The sequence below is a fragment of the Barbus barbus genome (genome assembly GCF_936440315.1).
Source record: "Barbus barbus genome assembly, chromosome: 14".
Lineage (NCBI taxonomy): Eukaryota > Metazoa > Chordata > Actinopteri > Cypriniformes > Cyprinidae > Barbus > Barbus barbus.
In genome coordinates this window covers 7,377,757-7,403,670 of record NC_136742.1, presented here as the reverse complement: position 1 = coordinate 7,403,670, position 25,914 = coordinate 7,377,757, and the positions used below count along the sequence as shown (strand labels likewise).

Sequence of the window (25,914 nt, the reverse complement as noted above, 5' to 3'; positions counted from 1 at the left end):
GTTGACAAGATTAATGAAATGGGAAGGAAATATGAGTAAAAGGTTTTGCTTGGATGCACAAATTTGGTGAAAGGACCAAACTGGCCAAAATATAGCTGTGTAAACTGTGAGCTCATCCAAGTCTGCCATCTAGAGGATAACAACTACAACATCAAGGATGAGGGTGGAATAAAACTTTTGCCGTTTTTAATGGGACTTTGTTGGACTTTTATTGGACTAGCAGATTATTTAGACTTGATTTGGAAGATTTAAACATTTTGTTTACTGTGTTTTAAAACAAAACCATTAATTATTTTATTAAAGAAGAGTCCTGTGTGAATGGAAACGCTCTTAATACATTTTGCATCGCATCCAGGATTTCTGAAGGACCTTATGACAATGAAGACTGGAGTAATGATGTTGAAAATTCAGCTTTGCATCACATCGTTAACTAAATGCTGGGTAAAAAGTATTTAAAACAATTCAAATGGCTGGAGAAAAACAGAAATACTGATCATATACCGTACATATTACAAAAACAAACAAAATATGGTCAGCATTTGGGTTTCACTTAGCTTTAATGCATATTTAATTTTTTAGTTTTAGTGCCATTTCTCCAAAAAATTATCAGACAGAAGCACAGTTCAATCACAATATTAACATTATTAGAAAGATACTCAATCCATAGATAGAAAAAAAAACTAAATGTCCAAAAAGTCAAAAGGAATGATTTTCAGTTTTTTTCAAAAAGCAGTTCCAGATGAATTCATCCAATTATGTAAAAAGCTGTTTGTCAATGTAGACATAAATATGATTTCAGCTTTTTTACTTAATTCGATGAACTGTGCAAGAATCGACCCAAACCCAGAATGGATGAACGCTATGGCTTTACTTTATTAGTTGCATCATCCATTCAGTGATTCCCGACAAACAATGTCTAATGATCAGTCCAAAATATGGGATTAAAATATACCTGAATTCCCATTCAAATCCACACAATGGGCACATTTTAGACCCCCCCCCCCCCCCCCTAGAAAAAGTGCAGCACATAAATGTATCTAAACTTTGTAGTTAAGTTTTAGAAACTGAATCCGACATGGCATCAACACAATTTTAAAAGTTTAATTTTGTCTAATATTCAAATCTGGGTCAGTATGACTTAATTCTTAATGGACTAAATCTGAAAAATGGATATAATGCTTTGAAAAAACATTACGGGGCGTTAAAGCGAACGGAGACTCGGCAGTTCCGTGCGACATGCCTCTGTATCGTCTGATCATTTTTAATGATAAAAATATTTCATCATATTAATTATTGAAAGATGAAATATCCAAACAATGCAGTAATACATCAAATTAAACCTGTTGATTCTTGATGCATTATTTTGTAGCAGAAAATCTGTAGTTTACAACAGGCATGTAAACACTGTTATGGCAATCAAGAGATATTTGGCTCATGAAAACAGCCTCTGTTAATCATGGAGAAGTTGACCCAAAAAATTTAATTAGCTGAAATTTTACTCCCCATCAGGCTATCCATGATCTAGATTAATTTGTTTTTTCAACAGATTTGGAAAAATGTAGCATATCATCACTTGCTCACCAATGGATCCTCTACAGTGAATGGGTGCCGTCAGAATGAGAGTCCAAACAGCTCATAAAACATCATAATAATCCACACCACTCCAGTCCATCAATTAACGTCTTGAGAAGTGAAAAGCTGCTTGTTTATAAGAAACAAATCCATCATTACGGCGTTTAACTTTGAACCGTCACTTTTGGCCAAAATACAAGTCCACTAGACAAAAAACAATATTATGGATTATGGACCCGTATTTTAGGTTTGAAGTTAAAAACATCTTAATTATGGATTTGTTTATTACAAACATTCAGATTTTTAGTTTATAAGATGTTAATTGATGGAGTGGATTATTGCGACAGCTGTTTGGACTCTCGCTCTGACGGCACCCATTCACTGCAGAGGATCCATTGGTGAGCAAGCGATGTACTGTAATGCTAAATTTCTCCAAATCTGTTCCGATGAACAAACAAACTTGTCCACATCTTTGATGACCCGAGTAAATTTTCAGAAAATTGAATTTTTGAGTAAACTGTTCCTTTGCCTACAAGTTTCCTTTCTGAGAGCAGATACAAAAAGACAATCTTTTCTTTAGCTCTGACGTCGTTAAAACATTTTCGAGTGACCTATTTTTGTAACATGATCCCTAAAAACCTTTATCCGAAGCAAACGCAACAGAAGGCCATATCTAGAGAGCAAAAGAAAACAGTTCAATTCAGACAAGTCACGAAGAAAAGATAACAGGCCCAACACAAATCCAGTGAGAACAAACAGTAACAGTGTTTCAAATCAAAGCGAAGTCTCTTTAGTGCAGACATAGATAAAACGCACGCAAGCGGTGGTAACAGGATGTTCAAACAGAGAGAAAAAAAACCCAAAAGTGTCACCGTCTTCATGTACTTGGCAACATCAGAACGGTTTAAAACTCGTCTGATAAAGACACGGTGAAGATCGAAGGCCGATCATAGACACGGCAACCTGCTGTCAAGTTTGTCAGAGAGGGAGAGAGATAAAGAGTGTGCTTCTAGCATAGCGTGGGCTTCCCAGATGGCAAACCCGTGACGTCCCTTTAAAGCTCGATGACAGGTAACCTTTGTAGTCAGCGAAGCCATGTCACCTCGCAAAACATAATACCAATTGTGTTAATGAAGGCACTTTAGTTTGGTTTGGCCCTCCAGAGACTCCACGTGTGAGTATGCGACTACAGTCGAGCGAGGATGGGCTTCTGGGTAGGAATTTTACCTCCTGTGTGACAGAGGAAAAGAAAAGTAAACAAGCGTAGCTGCGAAATAGAACGAAGATGCAGGAGTTCATGGCAGTACGGCACAGCAAGACAAGAACTGGGTCACAGAGGAAAATCAGGCAAACAAACTAATTCTCTGAGAGGAAACTTTGAAAACTTTACTTCTTAAAGAGAAAATGATTGCGCTTTAAAAGCAAGTTATAAAATCTGGGCCATAAACACCTGCGGAATTACTATAGTTTATCGTTTACTTTTAAAATAGTTTTAAATTAATTTATAAGTATGTGTGTGTATTGACTAGTTTATGTTTTACATATTATATATTTAGATCTTGTTGTTGCATTCACTCGATACAAACAATACAGTAAAAGCAAACATTTAATATAATTCAACCTTCAAACTCACCTACAAAAAGCTATTTTGTATATACATAAATCTATAAAAGATTCTTTAATAGTACTTGTTGTAAAATTATGTTTTTTGGGACCATCTTATAAAACGAGTCCTTCTAAGTTTACCTGACATATACTTATTTTTATCTAAAAAAAAATTATAAATTGTATGATGTTTCTAATGATGCTGACTATTTTAAATCATCTTTTATTTCTGAACACATCAGCGGTAATAGGCTACTGCAGTTATTAAAACACGTTAACTTTTTTGTGTAAACTGTAAAACTATTCACATTCATAAGAATGAAATTGGAGACTTTTGCATGTCATTTTAGTTACAGAAATATGGTTTCGCAAACGGGGCTTAGCTTAAGCCAGGACTAGGCTTTAGTTAAATTAAGATATTTAAGCAACTTTTACAAAAATGCCTTAGAAGAAAACTTTAAGATCAATGACAGTCATATTTTAAGATATGTCAGAGGAAGATATTTTCAGTTGAGACAACTCAAACATGCATTTTAGTCTGGGACTAGCCTAAAGCCTTGTCTGTGAAACCAGGCGTATACGTTTTATTTATACCAATCTAATGCTCTATAATGTTCTTTCGCTCCAGCAAAATTGTGCATTTACTAAACAATTTAGTAATTAAATCCATGTAAATCTAACATTATATTACACAATAAAACAAGGGTTGATTTACAGGGACTTTGAACTGGTTAAACTGAATATTGCCTACTATTATTAAAAAAAAATTGTATGTGACAGGATATATTTGTATTATTTATATACTATTATATAGCATTTAATTTTGTTTTTTATTTGCTTTTATCTTTTTTTTCTACTTCTGTTTACAGTAGCTTTATTTAATTTTAGTAATTGCAATACTTCAACTTTTAAACATTTATCATTTTTAAGCTTTTAATTTCAGCTTAATTTAAATGACCAAAACATATTTTTAATAGTTTTACTTAACAATAACAACATTGGTGACACAGAAGGCATTCCATGATAAATATTTCAAACATTAGTATGCTACATCACATGGATTTTTAAGCACAGTAACACAGCTTAAAAATGCAAAATAACTTTTTAATTTGTTGTAAAAATATGGAATACTTTACAGACTTACAAAAAAAGATAGTCAGGTCAACTCACATTCATTCATTCATTCATTATATACTGCAGAAATGATTAGACTAGTATGTTAGAAGATTGCTTTCTCAACACTGCCATACTTGAACACCAGCTATTTTGATATGACGTTACTCTTACCCAGCGTATCCTCCAATGAGTTCACTGCAACCTTGTTTACCTTCAACATCACCTGATCTCCTCTGTGAGAGAGAGTTCACGTCAGTTAAACAACCATAACACTTCAAAAGCCCATAACACAGAGACTGTATGTAGATGGACTTACACTTTGACCTTACTCACGGCTTTGAGCCTCAGAAGGGCTGCTAGAGCGTTCTTCTGCAGGTCTGAGGATAAAGCCTCATAACACTTCAGACGACCTGATGCCATGATGACAAACACACATATAACAGAAAATTGAAACTTCAAACCGAAGTAAAATCAGCTTTTTGTGGTCTGAGACAATCGCTACACCTCTAGCATATCTAATCGCAAGCGTGACACAGTGCAGGACCCAGGACATGCATAATCAGATCAGTTGAGACGGATATCAATACCAGGTGTAAACAGGACCTGGTGTGGAAACAGTTTAAACTTCCACACACAAAACATTGTCATCCTGTTACCTGCTAGTATGAGTTTTAGTGCAAAACTCCTCACAGCAGGAATAAACTCCTTCTCTGTCAGGTTCTCATTAGTCTCCTCACACAGATAGCGACACACCACCTGCACAAAGACACACACTAACTTAATATGACCGTAGTTATTAAACCCAAGAATGTGTCCTATGTGAAAACCAGTTAAAGGGGTCATCGGATGCCTATTTTCCACAAGTTGATATGATTCTTTAGGGTCTTAATGAAAAGTCTGTAACATAGTTTGGTTAAAATTTATCAATGGTAGTGTAAAAAAAAAAACCGGTCAAAAACAGCTCTTGTCAGAGCAAGCCGATTGCAGCATTTTCCTTTAAATGTTAATGAGCTCTGCTGACTCCGCCCCTCTCTTCTGAGCCGCTCTCTGAGGAACGGTTTACTTTAGCCGCATTCATCGTGAAACTTGCTAACTAGCATGTATTAGGAAAGGCGATTTGCAAAGATTCTTTAAAAAAACCTTTTTCTGTAGGTGAAGGTGCTGGATCACAAATTGTTTGCTCGAACGTAGACTCATTTAGGCAGATCAGGGGGCGCATTCCCTTCAAAAACAAACGTAATCCACTGCGTCTTCAGCAGCTCTGATGTCCGGAGTAAATGACGACTGCTATATTCATTATTACATCCGACAACAGAACACCTCAATCGCTTAATCTGAGACATTCTTGTCTTCCCCTGCACCAGAGTCATGGCAGACAGCTCTCAGTTCTCTCAGGGTGGGTCGAAGGTAAGAAGGTCTTGGGATTTAAAAAAAAAACACTGGGTGGATGTACACACACTTCCAACACCCATTTATGTTCAAATAAATTGTAAAGTGAATTTTGCATCCTATGACCCCTTTAAAAGTTAAACAGGTTTGTACAGTTAAAGGTCCAGTAAGTGATTTAAAACTGAAATCAACTACTAATGTTGTAGTCAGACTACTTAAACCGAGACCAAGTTTAGAGCTGTTTGGAACTATTTTCGTTGGTGAGTGTTAAACTGTGTTTAACTTTTATCTAAAAGGCAATTCGCTTAATATTAATTTCTTGTATATTGATAGTTTGTATAAAATCAATATCACTTTTGCAAAAAACAGCTGTTGAAAACGGCTCTCTTGCATGGTGATATTGCATCATTATATCAAATGTTACAATATAAAACAAGATCTTATACAAACACTTATGTAATATTTTGTGAGCATTTGAATTAATTTTGGTGACATTTTTGACACAATCACATGTTCATTTCTGACCAGGCACAAGAGTACCAAAATAAATCGAATTACAAACAAGTTATTGACAGCATTCGAAGCAGGAACTTTTACATCCAATCACAGTCTGATTGTCTGATTTTATGTTAACATAAAATCAGACAATGCACCGGCAATTTAGTGATATTCCCCCGCAGTCGTGGCCTTGAAATAAAATCCTGAGTTCTTTTAGTCTAAAGCCGGGCTCACACTGTGCGATTTTTAATAGTCTTTTGCGATTGTTGCTTGTCACACTTTTTTTTTTTTTTTTTTTACAAAAACGGACGTACTGAAGAAGACTTGTCCGGAGTTTTACGTCATCAGTATGTGACCCGTGTTCTCTCGCTATAATGATAGCTAGCAAACAACAGCAACGTGTAGCGTTAGTTTTATTAATTACATGCCTTGATGTAAAAAAAAAAAAAAAACGAAAAAGTTCTGTCCGAGCAAGTCATGGCTGGGCAAAAGAGGACTTTATGGACTTCCAGTTCTACAGAGCGAACTTGAGGTAATTTTGTTATTCGAGTTTAAACATCCTGCCCCTTAATAAATAAACTAAGTAAACTTTACTTTGTACATATATTGTTTTTACAAATAACGAATGGTTTGAAGTTGTCGCGCTAATTGCGTCATCAAGTTCAGTGCTCCTATTGGTTCTTGGTTTGACGGTCGTCGTAGGAGATGTCACACTGCAGGAAAGTGTCTGAAATCTTCTGACACTGCCAGAATTTAATCGGAGGAAAAAATTGATCGCAACGGCCATTAATCGGCTGTTGGTGAACATGTCAAACCAGCGATCTAGACAACCGATTTTAGCCTAGGATTATAGGAATCTTTTAGGATTTTCAAAAATTGTCTCAGACGACCAAATCGTGGCCAAAATCGCACAGTGTGAGCCGGGCTTAAGGCAGAGACTAGACCGAGTACAAATGTTGTCAATATGTTGACATGACCAAGAACTATTGGCTTGAGTCCTACAACCATATCAACACCCAAACTAGCAATTATGTGAATATTTGCTAGCTGTCTGTTCTACATGCCTGTGGGAAACAAAAATTTGTGTTTGTGCATAGTCCTGGCTGTGTAATTAGGGGAAAACACAAAGTGGATCAGATGGATCAGACTGAGCACTACAAGTGGGAGATTTGTAGAAAGACTGTATAAAGAGAGATGGTGGAGAAATTACCAAAGAGGAAAATGTTAGGAATGTAACTGGAAAAGGAAGGGCTATCATCAGACAAGAGCTAGAACCCATGTTAATATTGGAAAAGCTTTCCAGAGCTGGAGAGATGTTAGATTGGGAAGGTTTGAAAACAGATGCCAAGGCTGCTTTTTTTCTGCTTGTACCTTTGGTTTTACCAATGTGTTGTTGTAGTATTAGCTATAATATCAGGACGGTTTTGAGAGTCATTGTTTGTCTGGAGCTATTCGTCGTAGCCTGTGTTGCATAGCGTGAATTAGGGGGAGGAGCAATGAAGAGAGGGGTGCGTTTTGTTGTTGTTGTTGTTTTTTTGGGGGGTAGGGGTGTGTTTGTTTGAACAACAGTGTTTCTCAGAAATCGTTTACTACACCTTTAACTATTCCTGTAGATTATATAAAAAAAGTGTATACTAAAAATCAAAATTTTGGGGTCAGTAAGTTTTTTTTTAAACCTCACAGAGATGCTCACTGAGACTGCATTTATTTGATCCAAAATACAGTAAAAATAGTAATATTGTAAAAAAAAAAATCTATTTTAATATTTTTAAAATGCAATAATAAAATGCTGAATTTTCAGCATCATTACTCTAGTCTTTAGTGTTAGGACACATGAAATACTTCATAAATCAGTCTAATATGCTAATTTGTTGCTCAATTATGCTGCTTAATATTCTGTGGAAATCTTGATACATTTCTTTCAGGATTTCTCTGTTTTGATTGAGTATCCTAGCTGAATAAAACTAATAATTTAAAGAAAGAAAAAAAGAAAGAAAGATCATACTGACCCCCAAACTTTTGCACAGTAGTGTACATTTGCACATTGTGTGTAAGGTTTCACCTGGTATCCCTGCAGGAAGGGGTCCAGAACCGAACACAGGAAAGCGAGGGTGCTGTGACCGCTCGCTGACATCACAATCTCATGCTCCAATACCTGCGACACGCCACGCTTCATGAGCAAATAACACGCTTCTTCAAAGTCCTACAAAAAAAAAAAAAAAAACACACACATATATACACAAAGTAACACATCATGAAATCTTTTAAAGGGTTACTCCACCCCAAAATGAAAATTGTCATTAATCACTAACCCCCATGTCGTTCCAAACCCGTAAAAGCTTTGTTCATCTTCGGAACACAATTTAAGATATTTTGGATGAAAACCAGGATGCTTGTTTCTGTCCCATTGACTGCCAAGTAAATAACACTGTCAAGGCCCAGAAAAATATGAAACACATCGCCAGAATAGTCCATCAACCGTAAAGTTATGAAGAGACGCAAATACTTTTTGTACGCAAAAAATAAAATAAAAATAATGACTTTATTCTACAATTTGTCTCCTCCGCGTCACCGTAGCCCCATTTTGGAGAGTATCCACTGGACGCAAACTGCGTACGCTGTTCTGTATCAGCCGCGTCACAAGGATACGTTGTTTTAGTTCAAATCAAAGCGTAAATAAACGTAGAAAACGTATCCGTGTGGTGCGGCTTTTGCGTACAAAAAGTATTCTCATAGCTTCGTAACATTCAGATTGAACAGCTATTTTTGACGATGCGTTTCATACTTTTCTGGGCCTTGACAGTGTTATTTACTTGGCAGTCAATGGGACAGAAACAAGCCTCCTGGTTTTCATCCAAATCTCATCCATCTTAAATTGTGTTCCGAAGACGAACGAAGCTTTTACGGGTTTGGAACCACATGAGGGTAAGTGATTAATGACAAAATTAAAATTTTCGGGTGGAGCAACCCTTTAAGGACTCGTGATTTGATTAAGTTTCAACTGAAAGAGTTAAACAGTCTAGTTTTCAAATGAATATCAAATTTTCAGCAACAAATTTTGGTGGCAAAAACAGTTTGTGAATGTGGTCTAACCTGAACAGATTCCCCAGGGCAAAGAATAAATTCATTGGAGAACATGTTCCTCAGGAAGTTGAAACAGTTGTAGATGTCATCTAGAACACAAATGACTTTGGATTAGTATATTTTACCAATCACAAATAACATTTAGAAAACATATTTCTCGCACACCTTTTCTACTGGAGTTTGCGCTTTGCATGGACACCGCTAACAGAGCAGGTCTCAGAAACACGTGTAAGATCTGGTTCCTGTAGGAGGCGCAAGAGAGCACAACGACCGCTCGGTGAAACACGGCTTCCTCTGGTGTTGTATCGACCTGCGGCGCATCCGTGACGCTCAGCTGAACGTGGCCTGCAAACACACTCAACAGGTGTCTGTGCAGAGCTAAACTACAGCTGACGACTTCACTGCAGGCCTCATGATCTACAGACAGAGAGAGAGAGAGAGAGAGAGAGAGAGAGAGAGAGAGAGATCATATTATTGGGGATTGTTCAAATTAAGGTCAAGTAAGCTTCAATTGAGCTATTGGATTTCTCTGCAATGAATTATTCATCGAGCGTCTTTCATTTATCTAAGCAGATTCTGCATATCCTGGAGATATGCATGATCATTTTTGCCATACTGAGAAAATTTTAAAAACATGATATATGATAATAGGATAAAATTTCATATGTCTCTCGCTGCTAAGATTTCAAATTTAGAGATCTTCACTTACGGATACAAACACTTTACCTGAATGTTATTACATTTGATATGATTTTCATATAGTACTTTTGATGAACACTTGATTTTATACTGTTCTCAACTCTTAATTCATGTTTATTTATGATACAATAACTAATAATCATTTATACAACTTCTAATGTTAAAAAATGTATTTTGGGGTCAGTAAGGATGGAATAACAGCATAAAAATCATTTAGGCCTATATTTCAATAAATGCTGCGTTTTTTTTTTTTTTTTTTTACTTTAATCATCAAAGATTCCTGAAAAACAATGTATCACGGTTTTCACAATATTAAGCAGCACAAATGCAATAAGCAATAATATTTAATAATATTGCTGTTTTTACTGTATTTTTTAATCAAATAAATGCAGCAGCAGCATGCATAAGTGACTTCTTTCAAAAACATAAAATCTTACTGACCACAAACTTTTGAAATATATAATACATGACAGTTAATAACATAAACTAGGGCTGCAAAACGATTAATCACATTCAAAATAAAAGTTTGTTTACATACTATATGTAGAATATACATAATATACACACACATATAGCATGTAAACTAGTGCTTTCAAACGATTACTCGCAAATAATCGCATCCAAAATAAAAGTTTTTGTTTGCATAATATATGTGTTCGGTGTATATTTATTACATACATTATATATATATATATATATATATATATATATATATATATATATATATATATATATATATATATATATATATATATATATATATATATATATATAAATAAATGCACACACATACAGTATATATTTTGAAAATATTTACATGTCTATATTTATATTCATATAATTTATATTATAAATAAATACATTTAATGTATAAAATTCTGAAATTTATACATGCATGTGTATTTGTATATACATAATAAATATACACAGCGCACACACATGCGCACACACAGTGCACTTTTAAGAGGAAAGTAAAAACCAAAAAAAACGACATGGATAAATTATGTCGGTTGGTGGTTCTGAATCCCGGTTTCCCAGGCTTTGTTTGCTGGTAGACGGATTTAAACCTGTGCATCCTGACTTGCAGAGGTTTAAACAGATGTACTGGTGATTCGAGTGATCAGACTGAGGCTGAGATAATGTGATCTCTTACCCGGCCAGTCCAAGAACGCTCCAAACGCCAGTGCCAGGTGTCTGAGCCAGTCTGTCTGTGCTGTGAGGGAGGAGAGGTCCATGCCATCAGGGTTCTGTAGCAGCAGTGTAGCAACGAGAACCCAGGGCTTCAGAACCATGTTCTCCTCCTGGATGCGCACCAGACGGAACGCAGCGTCGTTCAGAAACTCATGAGTGTCTATGCTGGGTTTCTGAGGAATGTACCTGATAAAAACAACACTCAAGTCAGGACAGTTTGTACAGACTGCAGTCTGCTTCAACTCAAATCAAAATAAGCAATTACTTAGATAAATATTAATCTACTATAAATGAACAGATAAATAAATATAAAAATTAAAAAATATTTTTGAAAGATATTATTTGAAAAATATTTTTTAAATTATGCTCACCAAGGCTGCATTTATTTATTTTTTTAAATACAGTAAAACAAACAGTCCCACTTATTAGGTGGCCTTAACTACTATGTACTTATATTTAAATGGATAATTTGGTCCAATGCACTTATTATATACATACATGTTTTTACATTATACTTATATTTTTTAAAATATCTGCATGTAATTAACATCTGTAATTAATTTCTGTACTTACACTTGTTGATCCATGCCTTACACCTTAACCCACCCTTAAACCTGTCCAGACCACCAAACCTGTCCCTAACCTGTATCCCACCTCAATAGCAGCAAAAGTGTTTTGCAATACAATATAATCACAATAAGTACATTGTACTTATTTTTTGATGTAAATACATAGTAGTTAAAGCCACCTAATAGAAAGTGGAACCAAACAAACAATATTGTATAATGTTATTATATTTAAAATAACTTTTCTTTTTGGATGCATAAAAAACTGATTTATTCCTGTGATGACAAAGCTGAATTTTCAGCATCATTACTCCAGTATTGAGTGTCACATGATCCTCCAGAAATCATTCTAATATGCTTAATTGAAGCTCAAGAAACATTTCTTATTACTATTATTTAATGTTAAAAACAGTTGTGCTGCTTAATATTTTTGTGAAAACCATGATATATTATTAAAGGGGTATTATTGAATTAAAGGAGTCATATGATGTGATTTTTCCTTTCTCTTTGGAGTGTTACAAGCTGTTTGTGCATAGATACGATCCCTGAAGTTGCAAAGACTAAAGTCTCAAAACCAAAGAGATATTCTTTATAAAAGTGAAGACTCTGCCACACACCCTTAAAACGGCTCATTCAAACACGCCCCCAGATGTCTACGTCACGATGTAGGAAGATTTACAAAACACCACCCAAATGTATATGCAATGAAAGAAGGGTAGCTTTTATTCTCGCTGAAGTATTGTTGCTGCAACTGGCACCATGTCCTGGAGACGCTGTGTTTCGTTGTGAAAGTACTTTTTTTGGGCTTCCAAAAGAGGACACAACTAGAAATCAGTGGTTAACTTGTATTTACAACACTATTCCAGAACAGTACAACCCAAATATTTGAGTGTGTGCAGCGCATTTTACGGAGGTTTATTTCCTGAACCTGGAATAGTAACGTTAGCCTACAATTCTGGCTTGCACAAAGGCTGTTTCTATGAAGTGGGGAAATTCCAACTTTGCAAGGACAAATGCAGATCACAAATGCAGACATGGTAATGTTTACGAGGCGCGATGCAACGCGACGCGTAAAAAGACAGTATAAGTCATTATAATCAGTAATTATGTCCCCCACTGGATGCAACACATACCTCATTTATAATGGGTTTTATTGTTTTTGTGTCGTCGCACCGGGGCATCACAACACGGTAAGGGGCGTAACATTTCCATCTTACGCTTGATGTATTCGGCCAATCACAACGTACTGAGAGCTGGCCAATCAGAGCACGGCACAGCAAGTGATTGCAGCTTTAAACTGCAGTGACTCTCGGCATGTGTTGTGCTCATTACGTCATCATTTGCGAACATGTCTTCGCCGGTCTGGAAGTTTTTCTCGGTGGCAGAGGAGGACAATGCCATTGCTATTTCCAACGCGTGTTCAGCAAGGATTCCGAAAGGAGGAAAAAAGGCATCAAGTAGGGTTGTGACAGTGAGGAAATTTTCCCACTGGTTAATCGACGTGTGATTGGGTGGACCCCTCGGTGGATGGGGGTGGACGTCGTTTGAGTCTTCTCTCTTTTCCTCGCCTTCCTTCGGTTTTAAATAGCTTGTAAGCTCTGTGCGCGGTTTATTTTCACTTTCAAATTAGTGGCAATGCGGCGTCAAGCAGTTGTTTATTTTTAGTTCGCTCGAGTTTTCTCAATTTCCTTTGCTTAAATAGCTTGTAAAAGCACCGTGCGCATTTTATTTTCACTTTTAAATTAACGGCAGTTCGGATTGAATTCAATTCAAGCAACAACAAAATACAACATAGAACATATAGCTAACTTTTAACAAAACTAATAAAAATACACCATGCTATATGCCTAATATAAAATAACAGATAACTTACAAATTTTAAATATGCATGGTAGGCCTATACAAAACTGAAAATCAGTAAAGACTGAGGAACAAATAATAAAACGTAGAAAGTTTATTAGTGAGATGGAAAGTTTTGAGGCACAGACTGCATACGCCTTGATATAAAATAATGGGAAAAATATCACAGTTTAAATAAAATAAACATCAGCAAATACTGTGGAACCAAATAGGCTAAATGAGAAACGAATGTTTGAAAAATAAATAAATAAATAAATAGACCTTCCAATATCACCTTAGATAAATGGCAGGTCAACAGGCTTTTCAAAATCCAAAAATATTTTTAAAACAGGCGCTTTTACATTTCGTTTTGAAACTCTTCTGCCATCGTCTTGTCTTTTTTCACCTCACTCTTGTCAGTCAGCTCGACTCACTCTCATGAATTAAATCTGATCTGTGATGCGCGACTGTTGTTCGTTTGGTGTGCTGCATTGAGCAGCTGCGTTCAGTTTTAATTGTAGTGTCTGTTCTCTAACTGAACTAAATGATTTTTATTACTATTAAAAAAATCAAAATGACAGTGAGGGACGGTGCTGCGGTGGGCGAGTGATAACCGGTGTTGCGACTTAACAACCTTGGTATGAGGATGCACTTTATTTTTGTTGAGCATGCACTTTTGGGTTTTCATTTTTTTCGAGGCTGACAAATGTCAATGCATTTTTTTTTTTATAATGTATTTGAAAACACGTGACTTAAAGACAATGTTGTGCAAGTTACTTCCAAACTGTAATACATTAGATTACTTGTTATTGTTATTTAAAAGTAATTCCTTACCTTACAATATTACTGTCTCAGAATTGTAATGCGTTACATGACTCCTGTATTACTTTTGAGTTACTTTCACCAAAATATCTACAGAAGTAGAACTTAACATTCTAAAATGACTAAATGTACTAGAGCCCTGCCCTAATGGCAAAGTGTTTATATTTCGTTTCGGCTTTTTATTAAGTTCATTTAGGAAAAACGTTTGGAGCATTTTTTGTTCATTAAATAAGTTTTTTCTTTCTTAAAAGTAACGACCAAGCGGCCAGCGGCAGACCCGCAGGCTGATCATAGCTTATGTTTGATCAATTTAGCCTTCTCAAATCATCATGACTTGCCTAAAATAAAATCTATAGATATACTAAAACAGTTGAAGCATATAAAAATGTTTAAACGTTAAACCTAGATAAATGTGCGCTGCATGCATTAGTTTGTGCGGAGAGTGGAAGCTAAAGCACAGGACATGGAGGCACCAGCGCAATCAACTGCAATTTTTTTTTTCAATGGAAACGACTTACGCCATAATTTTTGCTCATAAGAGTAATACATCATTCTGAACTGTAAAGGGTCTACTTTTATTTGTGTGCACTCACGATATCAACAAAATGTCCTTTTATCTTGAACAGGAGCGCTTCACAAAAATGAACCGAAATACATGCCTCACAGACATGATAAATATATCTAAAGAAAGCTTTAAATTGCTAAACGAAATAAATAAAAACGAAAACAAAAACTATTTAATACAATCGTTATCCGTGAAGATTCACTTCTCTCTAAAGGCGCGTCTAACGAGGAGATGGCGAATCCTTACTATTTCCCCCCGACACATTCATTGTAATTACTTTTGCTGGGGCTTTTGCTTTATTGCGTGTATTTGAAGCAGAACTCTTCAGCTGTGCTGACGGCTCGCTGCTGCTGCGGGACACTAAACATCGCAGAGTCGCTCTTGACAGTCGCGGCAGCACGGACTCATGTTGTTTCCACCATTTTTTTTCATCAATAATTGATGGATGTCTAAAATATAAAGATAAGGAGAAGCCTAAAACAGGCCCGAGGCCCGGCCCGCGTCTGAACTGTGACGTTAATATTGGCCCGAAGCCCGGCCCTAGGGACATAAAGTCGTAGCCCGTCTTTAAATTAAATTTTAAAAAATAATAATAATAATAATAATTGGGGGCTAAAAGTGTGTTGTAATGCAAGCGTTACTGAACATGTACAGAGTAAAATATTACTGAAAATTGATTAGTAATGCCTTACACTACTGCGTTACAGCAAAAAGTAATACGTTACTGTAATGCATTACTTTTGTAACGCCTTACTCCCAACACTGCTTAAAGACTATATAACTTTCTCATCCTCGTGCACTAAAAATTCTGTTAAACCATTTCTGTTACAAAGTATTGTGGTGCCTTACACAAAAAAATAAAAAACATTTGAAGAGTCAGGACTGATGTTTGCTATAGTTAGGCCAGAGCTACTAAAATATCAGTTTAATCAGTGAATCTTAGATTTTGTATTCTCCTGGGTGCACAAACTGCAGATTATAAGAAAATTATAATATAAAAATATGAACTTATCGGTATCGGCCATGAGATGGATTTAATTATCGGTTAAAATTTTTCATATCGTGCATCCCTACAAAATAATGTTCTTTTTACAACATCATATGACCCCTTTAAAATAGTCATCTTTTGTGACATTATAAATGAATAAATAAACATTACAAAGATAAGAAAACGTTGCATGCCATGGTGTAAGTGAATCAAGTTATGTGTTGCTAGCATGCTGATTGGTGAGGGGATCAACATGAGTGCATTGTTAAGATTTTAAAAGCTTGTTGTGACAAAAATGCATGCTTTGTGGCTTTTAGAGCAAAACATTCTGAGCGTGGCTGATTACAGCTGTCATACCTGGGCAGCAGGTTGTACTGAGAGCGGTTTATTTTTCCCTCTGCCAGACTGCGCACAGATACAGGGTGACCAAAATACACATGCATACTGCCATAGTCCTCACTCAACACCAGCCGGGCCTTCAGCAGACCCTGAGAGAAAGAAACAGAGTTGAGAAATGGATGTCAAGAAAAAAAGAACAATCAACTCCCTTTGGTCTGTCCTGGATGTTCCATAAAAAATGTTCCAGTAAAAAACAGAATACCTATGCATAATTTTACAAACATTAAGTGAGGATTTATGCCTGACATGAAAATAAACTTAATTCAGGAGACAGCTGCAAAATTATCTTGTTCAATTTTGCTTCATGATATACAGCTATTTTACAGATTATTTTGAGTATTTAACAAATATTTATTTATAATTATCCACTGTCCATTACATGGACACATAACATTAAAAATATTGCAATTATTTATTCATATTTACACAGTTCAAATATTTTGGGTCAGTAAGTTTTTGTTTTAAGAAATTCAACAAGGATGCATTAAATTAAAGGTGACAGTAAATAACCTTTCTTTTCACTGAAGAATCCTGAAAAAGGAAACGTTTTTCCACAAAAATATTAAGCAGAACGACTGATAATACTGACAACACTGATAATAATAAGAAATGTTCAGAACCAAATCAGCATATTAGAATTATTGATTTCCGAAGGATCATGTGACACTTGCAGACTAGTGTAATAATGCTGAAAATTCAGCTTTACATCACAGGAATTAAATACATTTTAAAATATACTAACATAGAAAACATTATTTAAAACTTTAATAATATTATTTCACCACATTACTGTTTTTACTGAATTTTACAACAATATATGCATCCTTGGTGAGCATAAAAATCTTTTTTCAAAAACATTTAAAAAATCTTACTGACCCCAAACTTTTAAACAGTCATGCATGTGTTGTTTGTGTTATTGCCCAAAATAACCTTTTTGTTTTTTAGGAAAACAGGACACTGATTAAGATAAAAGTTTAGTTGTTACATATCTGCTAAAAATAGTGATGGAATGTTTATTAGAAGGCAATGCATACTGAGGTTGATTCTTTGGGCTTCGGGACGCCAAGCAGCTCTCGGGCGTACAGAGACTCTTCCAGAATTCTCTCGTAGCTGATGCTGACAGGAACCAGGTTCACATCAAATAGCTCTCCTTTAAAAAACGGTTCCATCACAATATTCAACAACCCTGAGGAAGAGAGAAAGAAAGGGAGCGGGAGATGAAGCTGACACAAAATAAACGGTGTTCAAAGAGGTGGACCGTTTTGTTTCTCTCATTCATCTAAATTTGCTTTTGTTCGGTTTGATTGATGAGCTGCCACCGTCAGGCTTTCCAGGTTTCAAGCTGTCGTTTTGAACCTCTGTGCCATAAATTAGTCAGGGGCTCTATATCATACTGGGACTGAGATTCAATTGTGAAAATCCTGTGAAATTTCATTTAGCTGGCAACCCACTTCCTGTGTGCAAGTAATGCTGACCAAAAAAAAAAGTTGCCTGTCACCTTGAATTTATTTGTGCAGCAATAAAAAAGGCAGAAAAGTGGGGAAAAGCCTTGACGCTGCACAATACGTGAAGTCAGCAAAGAGCTTTTATCAAAATTAAACAGCAAAAAAAGTTACAGCAGCACAGACAGTCTGTTTTTGAAATTGTATAAAAAGTGTTACAAACGTATAGTCGATGTACACTTACCCGTCTTTGGTGTGAGAGATTTGCATGTCCTGCTTCTAGTTCCTTCCAAGAAGAACTCAATTGGGGCATATCCATTCTGAATAAACAACATACAACAGATTAATCATGTTTTAACAATGAATATTTTCAACCATTTCAGAATGGAAGGATATACAATAAACAGTCATTTAGCAGATGCTTGTATCCAAAAATGACTCACAGTACCTGTAAAATCCCACTGGATCAGTGTTGGGTATAATGGAAGATACATTCAAGTAACTAGTGAGGTAACGAATGACTTTTCTATTTACAAGAAAATATCTGAGCTACTTTTTTAAATAAGTTACGCCAGTTATTTTGTTTTCCCATGTATTGACTGACAGCTCTCGTGTTGCCATGTTGAGATAAATCGGGAGTAAGTGCAGAACATGATGCTTACTGTAGTTCTAGACTAAATATGAACATGCATTTACTCATCTCACCTGCACAAAAACAGATTCAGTATTCCTCAAAATCATAAAAAAAATCGATAAGCTTAAAATATGATGCAAACCTGCAATAATTAATTATGTTAAATAACACAAATATCCTTTTTCTGTATTTATTTAATCAGATTTTATTAACCAATGTCTGCTACAGACCTGGGATGATCCAATTCACCCATACTAATAAGCAAAAAAAAAAAAAAAAAAAAAAAAAAAAACTTTAGATAAACATAACATGTTACAGCACAGCTGTAAGGTTTGTTTGAGCTGTGCTTTCTACTGTACAGACATGAATTTACATTTCCTTCAGCCTGAGGCTTATTCATTTCTCTTTTGGTGCGAGAGGGCTTTTACATTTGCCAAAAAATGAATTTTTTTATATTAAAAACAAACAAGTAAGCCCAGCCCAGATGAAAAAAAGTAACACAAAAGTAACACATCACAGTACTTTACATAAAAAGTAGCTTAGGGAGCTACAACACAAACTTGTAATGCGTTACTTTTAAAAGTAACTTTCCCCAACACTGGTCTCGATCAAGGGCCCTTACAACTACACGCAAGATATTTACCCATGGTTAAAGGGATAGTTCACCCAAAATGAAAATTCTGTCATTAATTACTCATCCTCATAACGTTCCAAACCTGTAAGACCTTCGTTCATCTTCAGAACACAAATTAAGATATTTTTGATGAAATCCGAGAGCTCTCTGACCCTCCATAGACAGCAAGGATATTACCATGATCAACGAACAGAAACATAGTATAGACACTGTTAAAATTGTCCATGTGACATCAGGGGTTCAACCATAATTTTACGAAGCTACGAGAATACTTTTTGCGATTTCTTTGGAGTGTTACAAGTTGTTCGTGCATAGAAAGGATCCGTAAAGTTGTCCCATATTGTAAGGGCCGTAACATTTCCGTCACACGCTTGAGGTATTCGGCCAATCACAACGCACTGGATATCTGGCCAATCAGACCATGCCTCACTTCTCAGAACGATGAGCTTTGTAAAATCGACACGTTTCAGAAAGGCGGCGCATAGAGGAGCAACAATAATGTGCAGTATGTGGAAAATAACGTGTTTCTTTTTACCTTAAACCTCGTAAACACATTGCATTACACCAAATACACAAAATGTTCTTTTTAGCAACGTCATATCAGAATCAGAATCAGCTTTATTCGCCAAGTTTGCGCAAACACACAAGGAATTTGTTGTGGCTTTTAAGAAGCTCTTGGTACATAAATGCATGCATGCATACATACATACATACATATCTGACATGAGAACAGAAACATTTAAATAAGACTTAACATAATAATAATAATAATGTGTAAGAATCTGGAACAGAAGAAGATTTATGTACAGATTTGTGCCTCATTTACTCTATATATACAGCTGTTTAGAAAAGATGCATATATATTTACAAAGTACTAGTGGGAGAGTCAATAATTAGAGATGGGGAATGAATTACAGGCATGAATTACAGGACACAGGTCATAATTCCTGTGTTAGTTGTTTAGGCTGGAGATGGCATGGGGGGAAAAAAATGTTTTTATGCCTAGATGTTCTAGAGCACAGAGATCTGTAGCATCTGCCTGAGGGGAGAAGCGCAAATAGGTCGTGTCCAGGGTGAGAAGGGTCTGTGATGATGTTACCTGCCCGTTTCTTCACTCTGGAGTAGTACAAGTCTTGAAGGCTGGGCAGGTAGACACCAATGATCCTTTCTGCTGACCTAAGAGTCTGCTGCAGTCTTCTTATATCTGATTTGTTGGCTGACCCAAACCATACAGTTATAGAAAAGCACAGGACTGACTCAACAGCAGAGTAAAACTGTGTCATGTGCGCCTGTGGCAGGTTGAACTTTTTCAGTTGATGAAGAAATTACAATCTCTGCTGAGCCTTTTTCACAATGGAGTCGATGTGAGTATCCCACTTCAGGTCCTGGGAGATGGTGGCGCCCAGGAATCTGAATGACTCCACTGTCATCACAGTGCTGTTCATGATGGTGAGTGGGGTGAGAGCAGGAGGGTTTCTCCTGAGGTCCACTATGATATCTACAGTTTCGAGCATGTTGAGCTCCAGGTTGTTGTGACTGCACCAGACAGCTAGCTGATCAACCTCCTGTCTGTAAGCAGACTCGTCACCGTCCTGGATGAGGCCGATGACTGTAGTGTCATCTGCAAACTTCAGAAGTTTGACAGAGGGGTCTTTAGATGTGCAGTCGTTGGTGTAGAGGGAGAAGAGCAGTGGGGAGAGAACGCAGCCCTGAGGAGCTCCAGTGCTGATGGTGCGGGTGTTGGATGTGAGTTTTCCCAGCCTCACTAGCTGCTGCCTGTCTGTCAGGAAGCTGTTGATCCACTGACAGACGGAGGTGGGGACGGAGAGCTGTGTCAGTTTATTCTGAAGGGTGTCCGGGATGATGGTGTTGAAGGCGGAGCTGAAGTCCACAAACAGGATCCTTGCATAAGTCCCTGGTTTGTCCAGATGTTGGAGGATGAAGTGCAGTCCCATGTTGACTGCATCATCCACACACCTCTTTGCTCGGTAAGCAAACTGCAGGTGGTCCAGCAAGGGACCAGTAAAGTCCTTCAGGTGAGCCAACACAAGTCTTTCAAATGACTTTATCACAGATGTTAAAGCAACAGGTCTGTAGTCATTAAGTCCTGTGATTTTTGGTTTCTTGGGTACAGGGATGATGGTGGAGCGTTTGAAGCAGGAGGGGACTTCACACAGGTCCAGTGATCTGTTGAAGATCAATGTGAAGATGGATGATAGCTGGACAGCACAGGCTTTGAGGCAGGCTGGAGAGACACCGTCTGGGCACATCTGACTGGCGCCGAACATGGCCGCTTCGGTTTATTGCTCCTTGGTACTTTTTCTGTTTTTGTTTGTTTGTCCTGTCTTAAGCAACGTTTTTCTGATCAGCTTCACTAGAAGCAAACTCTTGGACATAAGAAATAGCACACCAGATAACCTTTTGCCGACGTTTGAACATTCAGACGTTTTACTGGACATTTTAATTGGAGGAGCTGCGTTTCTATACGAGCGCTCCAGGCGACACAATCGAGGGAAGCGCGCTGGTACGCTCGTGAAATCCAGACAGCGCGATTTAAGGACTCCGCTGCCGAGTATTCACCTGGCGAATCTCCGCTGCCTTGCAAATAAATCAGATGAACTACAACTCCTCCCCCGCACAAAAAAGGACTTTTTAAACTCTTCTGCGCTTTGTTTCACAGAAACCTGGCTGAACGGATCTATCCCGGACAGCGCGCTACATCTAGACGGATTCCAGCTGTTCAGAGCAGAACACATCACTGAGTCGTCGGGGAAAACGAGAGGCGGTGGATTATGTTTTTATATCAATGAAGGCTGGTGTACAGACGTGACAGTTTAAAAGAAGATGTGCTGCCCAAACCTGGAAGCTCTCTTTATTAACGGCAAGCCTTTTTATTCGCTGCGCGAGTTTTCCTCTTATTCTGGTGAGTGTGTACATTCCTCCTGACGCGTGTGTGAGCACCACGCTAGAACTGTTGGCTGACCAAATCACACACACACAGAGGAGTGTTACCTGGACATTATTATTCTCTGTGATTTTAATAAAGCTAATCTCACCTGCGAGCTGCCTAAATACAGACAACACATCACGTGCCCCACCAGGGACAGCAATATACAGGATGCGTATCACTCTGTCCCCTGTGCAGCACTGGGACTCTCTGATCACTGTTTGGTTCATCTTCTACCAGCCTACAGGCAGAAACTTAAATCTGCTAAGCCTGTAGAAAAAACTGTAAAGAGATGGACTGTTGAAGCAGAGCAGGATTTACAGGCCTGCTTCAAACTTACTGAATGGAGTGTTTTTGAGGCTGCAGCTACTGATCTGGATGAGCTCACCGACGCCGTGACGTCCTACATTGGTTTCTGTGAGGACATGTGTGTACCCACCAGGACTTACTAAACATTTAACAACGACAAACCTTGGTTCAGTACAAAACTCAAACAGCTTTGCCAGGCCAAAGAGGATGCTCACAGGAGTGGGAACAAAGTCTCGTACAAACAGGCCAAATACACACTAAATAGAGAGACAAGAGTGGCAAAGCAAAACTACTCTGAAAAGCTAAAAAAAACAGCTTTCAAGCAACGACTCTACATCAGTATGGAAAGGCCTGAAAGCCATCACCAGTTACAAGACCCCTCCCCCCAGCACCGAGGCCAATCAACAACCGGCTAAAGACTTGAACAAGTTTTATTGCAGATTTGAAATACAAAAGCCATATGAAATACATATGACCCCTTTAATGATATTCTTACTATGTTTCTGTGCATTGACCATGGTAGGACCCTTGCTGTCTATGGAGGTAAGACAGATCTCAGATTTCATCAAAAATATCTTCATTTGTGTTCCGAAAATGAACGAAGGTTTGGAACGAGGTGAGGGAGAGTAATCATTTTTGGGTGAACTAACCCTTTAAAAGCTGTGTGAAAAGCTGTAAATCCACTGCAATATGAAGCCTGTATTTTAACTTACATGTACAGGACAGTCTAGTTTACTGATTTGCTCATTTGTTCAGTTGTTTGGATGAAGCGTCTTACCCTCAGAATGGTCTTCACATACTCAGAGAACACAGCCCAGTAAAGTTTATCACCTCCAAACGACCGACGGATGAAAAAAGCTCCTGACATACGCAGCATCTCACCAACAAACTTCATGCTCATAAAATCTGCAGAAACATTGCCATTAGTAAATAGTACAGTATAAGTAATGAATATAATATGAAATCAACAGGTTTAAGCTCACTTATTGATCAAATATGAATCGAAAGAATAAAGACATTACTGATAGGAAAAAAGTGATTTTTTTAAAACTAAACTCCAAATAATTTTCACTTTACACTTTTTGCCTCTATCCTTCAAACCGTTAGGTTTCATTTGTCAGCAAGAAGTTTTTAATTATTTAAAATATTATACAATTTAGTACGACCACTTTTTCTTTTGTATATTTTAATAAGCACAGGTCAAAATAAATAAGTTGTTTCATTTTTACATAAATGTCACACTGAATGATAATGGAACATTATTTCACCCATATTTTGACATTTTCACAAAAGCTATTTGAAAGATTAGACATTTTCTTGAATTTAATGTGCATTCTATGTATATAACATCCCTTTTGTAAACTGAATTTGATGCGACACTGTCCCATACAACCAGGGTTCTTCAAATTTACCATGATTTTACAAGAGTATATATTCTAGAATAAAAACCTACCATGTTTTATGTATATGAAATTTAGAAACTAGCATAGAGTGCTTGTATCAAGATTTTGAATATAATACAGAAAGATTATCAATTGTTTAGACACTCTAGCTGGCACTTTTTGTTCATCAAACCAACCAGATACTGTCTATACAAAGTCAACCCTCAAAAACACCCTGATAAAACAAGAAAACTTGAGAGAGAACCAAAGAGAGGCTATAAAATCAGTTACAAAGTCCACTCAAGCATGTTAAGGAGAATGCACTACACTTTTGGAACGTGTAGTACATTCTTGTATTTGTATAATAGCTACACTCAATACAGTTTTTAAGCCGGTACAATGCATCAGTGTGACCTGTCCACACGCACCCATTCCAGCTGCAATCACAGGCAGGGGAAGGTCGTACATGTAGAGTAAGTAGGACATCATCAGGAAGTCCATGTAACTACGGTGACTGGGCAGGAGAACCACCGGGTGTTCCTGTACAGCCTGCTGGAGCTGAAGAGAGCGAGCATCATCAGTGAAGACCAGCATGACACCAAAATCCATTTACATACCACATTTACTAGTGTTTGTATTGCAAAAAAATATTTTTTCAGCAGTAGAATACATATGACAATAAATAAGTGCTTTTAAAATAATGACATACTAATGACAGTGCCACAAGGGATCTCAATCCCTGTCATTAGGACACATGTTTTAGTAACATTAGACGACCCTAGTAATCGGCTCACAGTGTTTTAGCAGGAATTTCACACGTGTATTTTGGGGACAGTGAAGAGTCACTCACTCTCTGGATGCCTTCCTCATTGACACACACGCTGCGGAAGAGTCTCTTGAAGGCTTTGCTGAGCGTAAAGACAAAGAAGCGTACGGTGCTGAGCTGCAGACGGTGAGCCATCTCATCCAGAATCAGAGATGCTTCTTCTGCAACACACTCAGTGCTGTCTCCTGATTCTGATGAAACCTACACACACAACTCAGTAGCCATTAAAACACCCAGGGTTTGACCTGTATTCCTAGACACAGTAATATTGACACAATAATAATTAAACAAGACCGTATTTCATCTGAATGTACAATTCCACCAAAATACCTCACTAGATTTAGGGTTCCTAAATAAAAGCATAATAAGTTATTGCATGAAACTGTGGCATTGAGGAGAAACGTGGTGGTCTGTGTTGATTCTGTACCTGTTTAATGACATACTGCAGGTGGTCCGACTGCAGAACGATGTTTTTTAGCATGCTGGCCTTGCAGGGCATGAGTCCCTTATAGAGTGTGGGAGTGTAACATCTCAGTGCATATCTCAGATCACTGGAACGTCTTCTCTCTTCCAGAACGTCTTCAAAATCATCCCGCTTCTTCAGCACTGGATGCCTAGGCTGTATGAAAACAATTTACATGATCACATTTCTGTGAAAAAGAATAAAATTTGCAAGGACCGATACTCGTGATTGGCTCACATGCACAAAATATTCCAGATATATTCACTTATGACTGACTTACTGAATTTATTTTGATTTGCTTTAAATTAATATATGCTTGTTCAAATTAAATATAAATTGTACATATAAATACACTTATAAAATAATATTGTTGGTCTATCTTTTATAAGATAACTGATTTGTGGTCACTGCATAATTTCTATTAATTCATTTGTGATTTTAAAATAGTTTTGCCTTTACTGTTATTCTAAAATATGGAAAACACTACAAAATAATGAGGGTGTGTCCAGTAGTGCAAACAATGCAAATAAAATAAACTAAATAGCTAATCATGTATGTTGGTTAAACACAGACATGCATTTAATTATTACTGCTATAATAAATGTAATGTGCCAGAGTTCATAGAAAGCTGCACAGCATCGTTTTCTATTGGTATATGGCTCTAAAACCATGTTAAATCAATTTTTAAACAATTTACATTGCAAGTGTTGCAAGCATGTGCTACTTTGGCAGAAAGCATGCACAAATATTGTAACACTCACCGAGTGCAGTGCTCGAGACGCCATTTCGATCCGCATCTATCAGAGCATGAGTGTAATAGATCAGAAGAGCTCTGGGTGAGAAAGTTTGGATCAACAAGGTTGGCCGTTCAGTCCAGTACTCATTCCTGACAGAAATACAACATGCGGATGGAATGAAAAATGACAATGAAACAGCTTGTGCCG

At 37.0% G+C, this 25,914-nt stretch overlaps 1 protein-coding gene across 1 annotated transcript; it reads right to left on the bottom strand.

The window, feature by feature from the left end:
• Positions 1-355: 355 nt before the first annotated feature.
• LOC306879839 (dihydroxyacetone phosphate acyltransferase-like) lies at positions 356-25,880 on the bottom strand. The gene is made up of 16 exons (XM_079433043.1): positions 25,732-25,880; positions 24,935-25,126; positions 24,532-24,708; positions 24,110-24,239; positions 23,078-23,205; positions 18,020-18,095; positions 17,368-17,519; positions 16,292-16,422; positions 11,117-11,340; positions 9,430-9,681; positions 9,274-9,353; positions 8,243-8,383; positions 4,950-5,049; positions 4,610-4,703; positions 4,465-4,526; positions 356-2,802 (listed from the first exon to the last, which is right to left on the bottom strand). The coding sequence occupies exons 1-16, from the start codon at positions 25,765-25,767 to the stop codon at positions 2,759-2,761; spliced, it is 2,019 nt and encodes a 672-aa protein (XP_079289169.1). The 5' UTR covers positions 25,768-25,880; the 3' UTR covers positions 356-2,758.
• Positions 25,881-25,914: the final 34 nt, after the last annotated feature.

Excerpts from the sequence above, each read along its gene's own strand:
- LOC306879839 (XM_079433043.1), bottom strand. The coding sequence starts at position 25,767 with ATGCGGATCGAAATGGCGTCTCGAGCACTGCACTCG. Across the intron at positions 8,384-9,273 it reads GCCCTGGGGAATCTGTTCAG|GACTTTGAAGAAGCGTGTTA; the intron begins GTTAGACCACAT and ends TTTTTTTTGTAG. Across the intron at positions 5,050-8,242 it reads CCTTCCTGCAGGGATACCAG|GTGGTGTGTCGCTATCTGTG; the intron begins GTGAAACCTTAC and ends GTCTTTGTGCAG.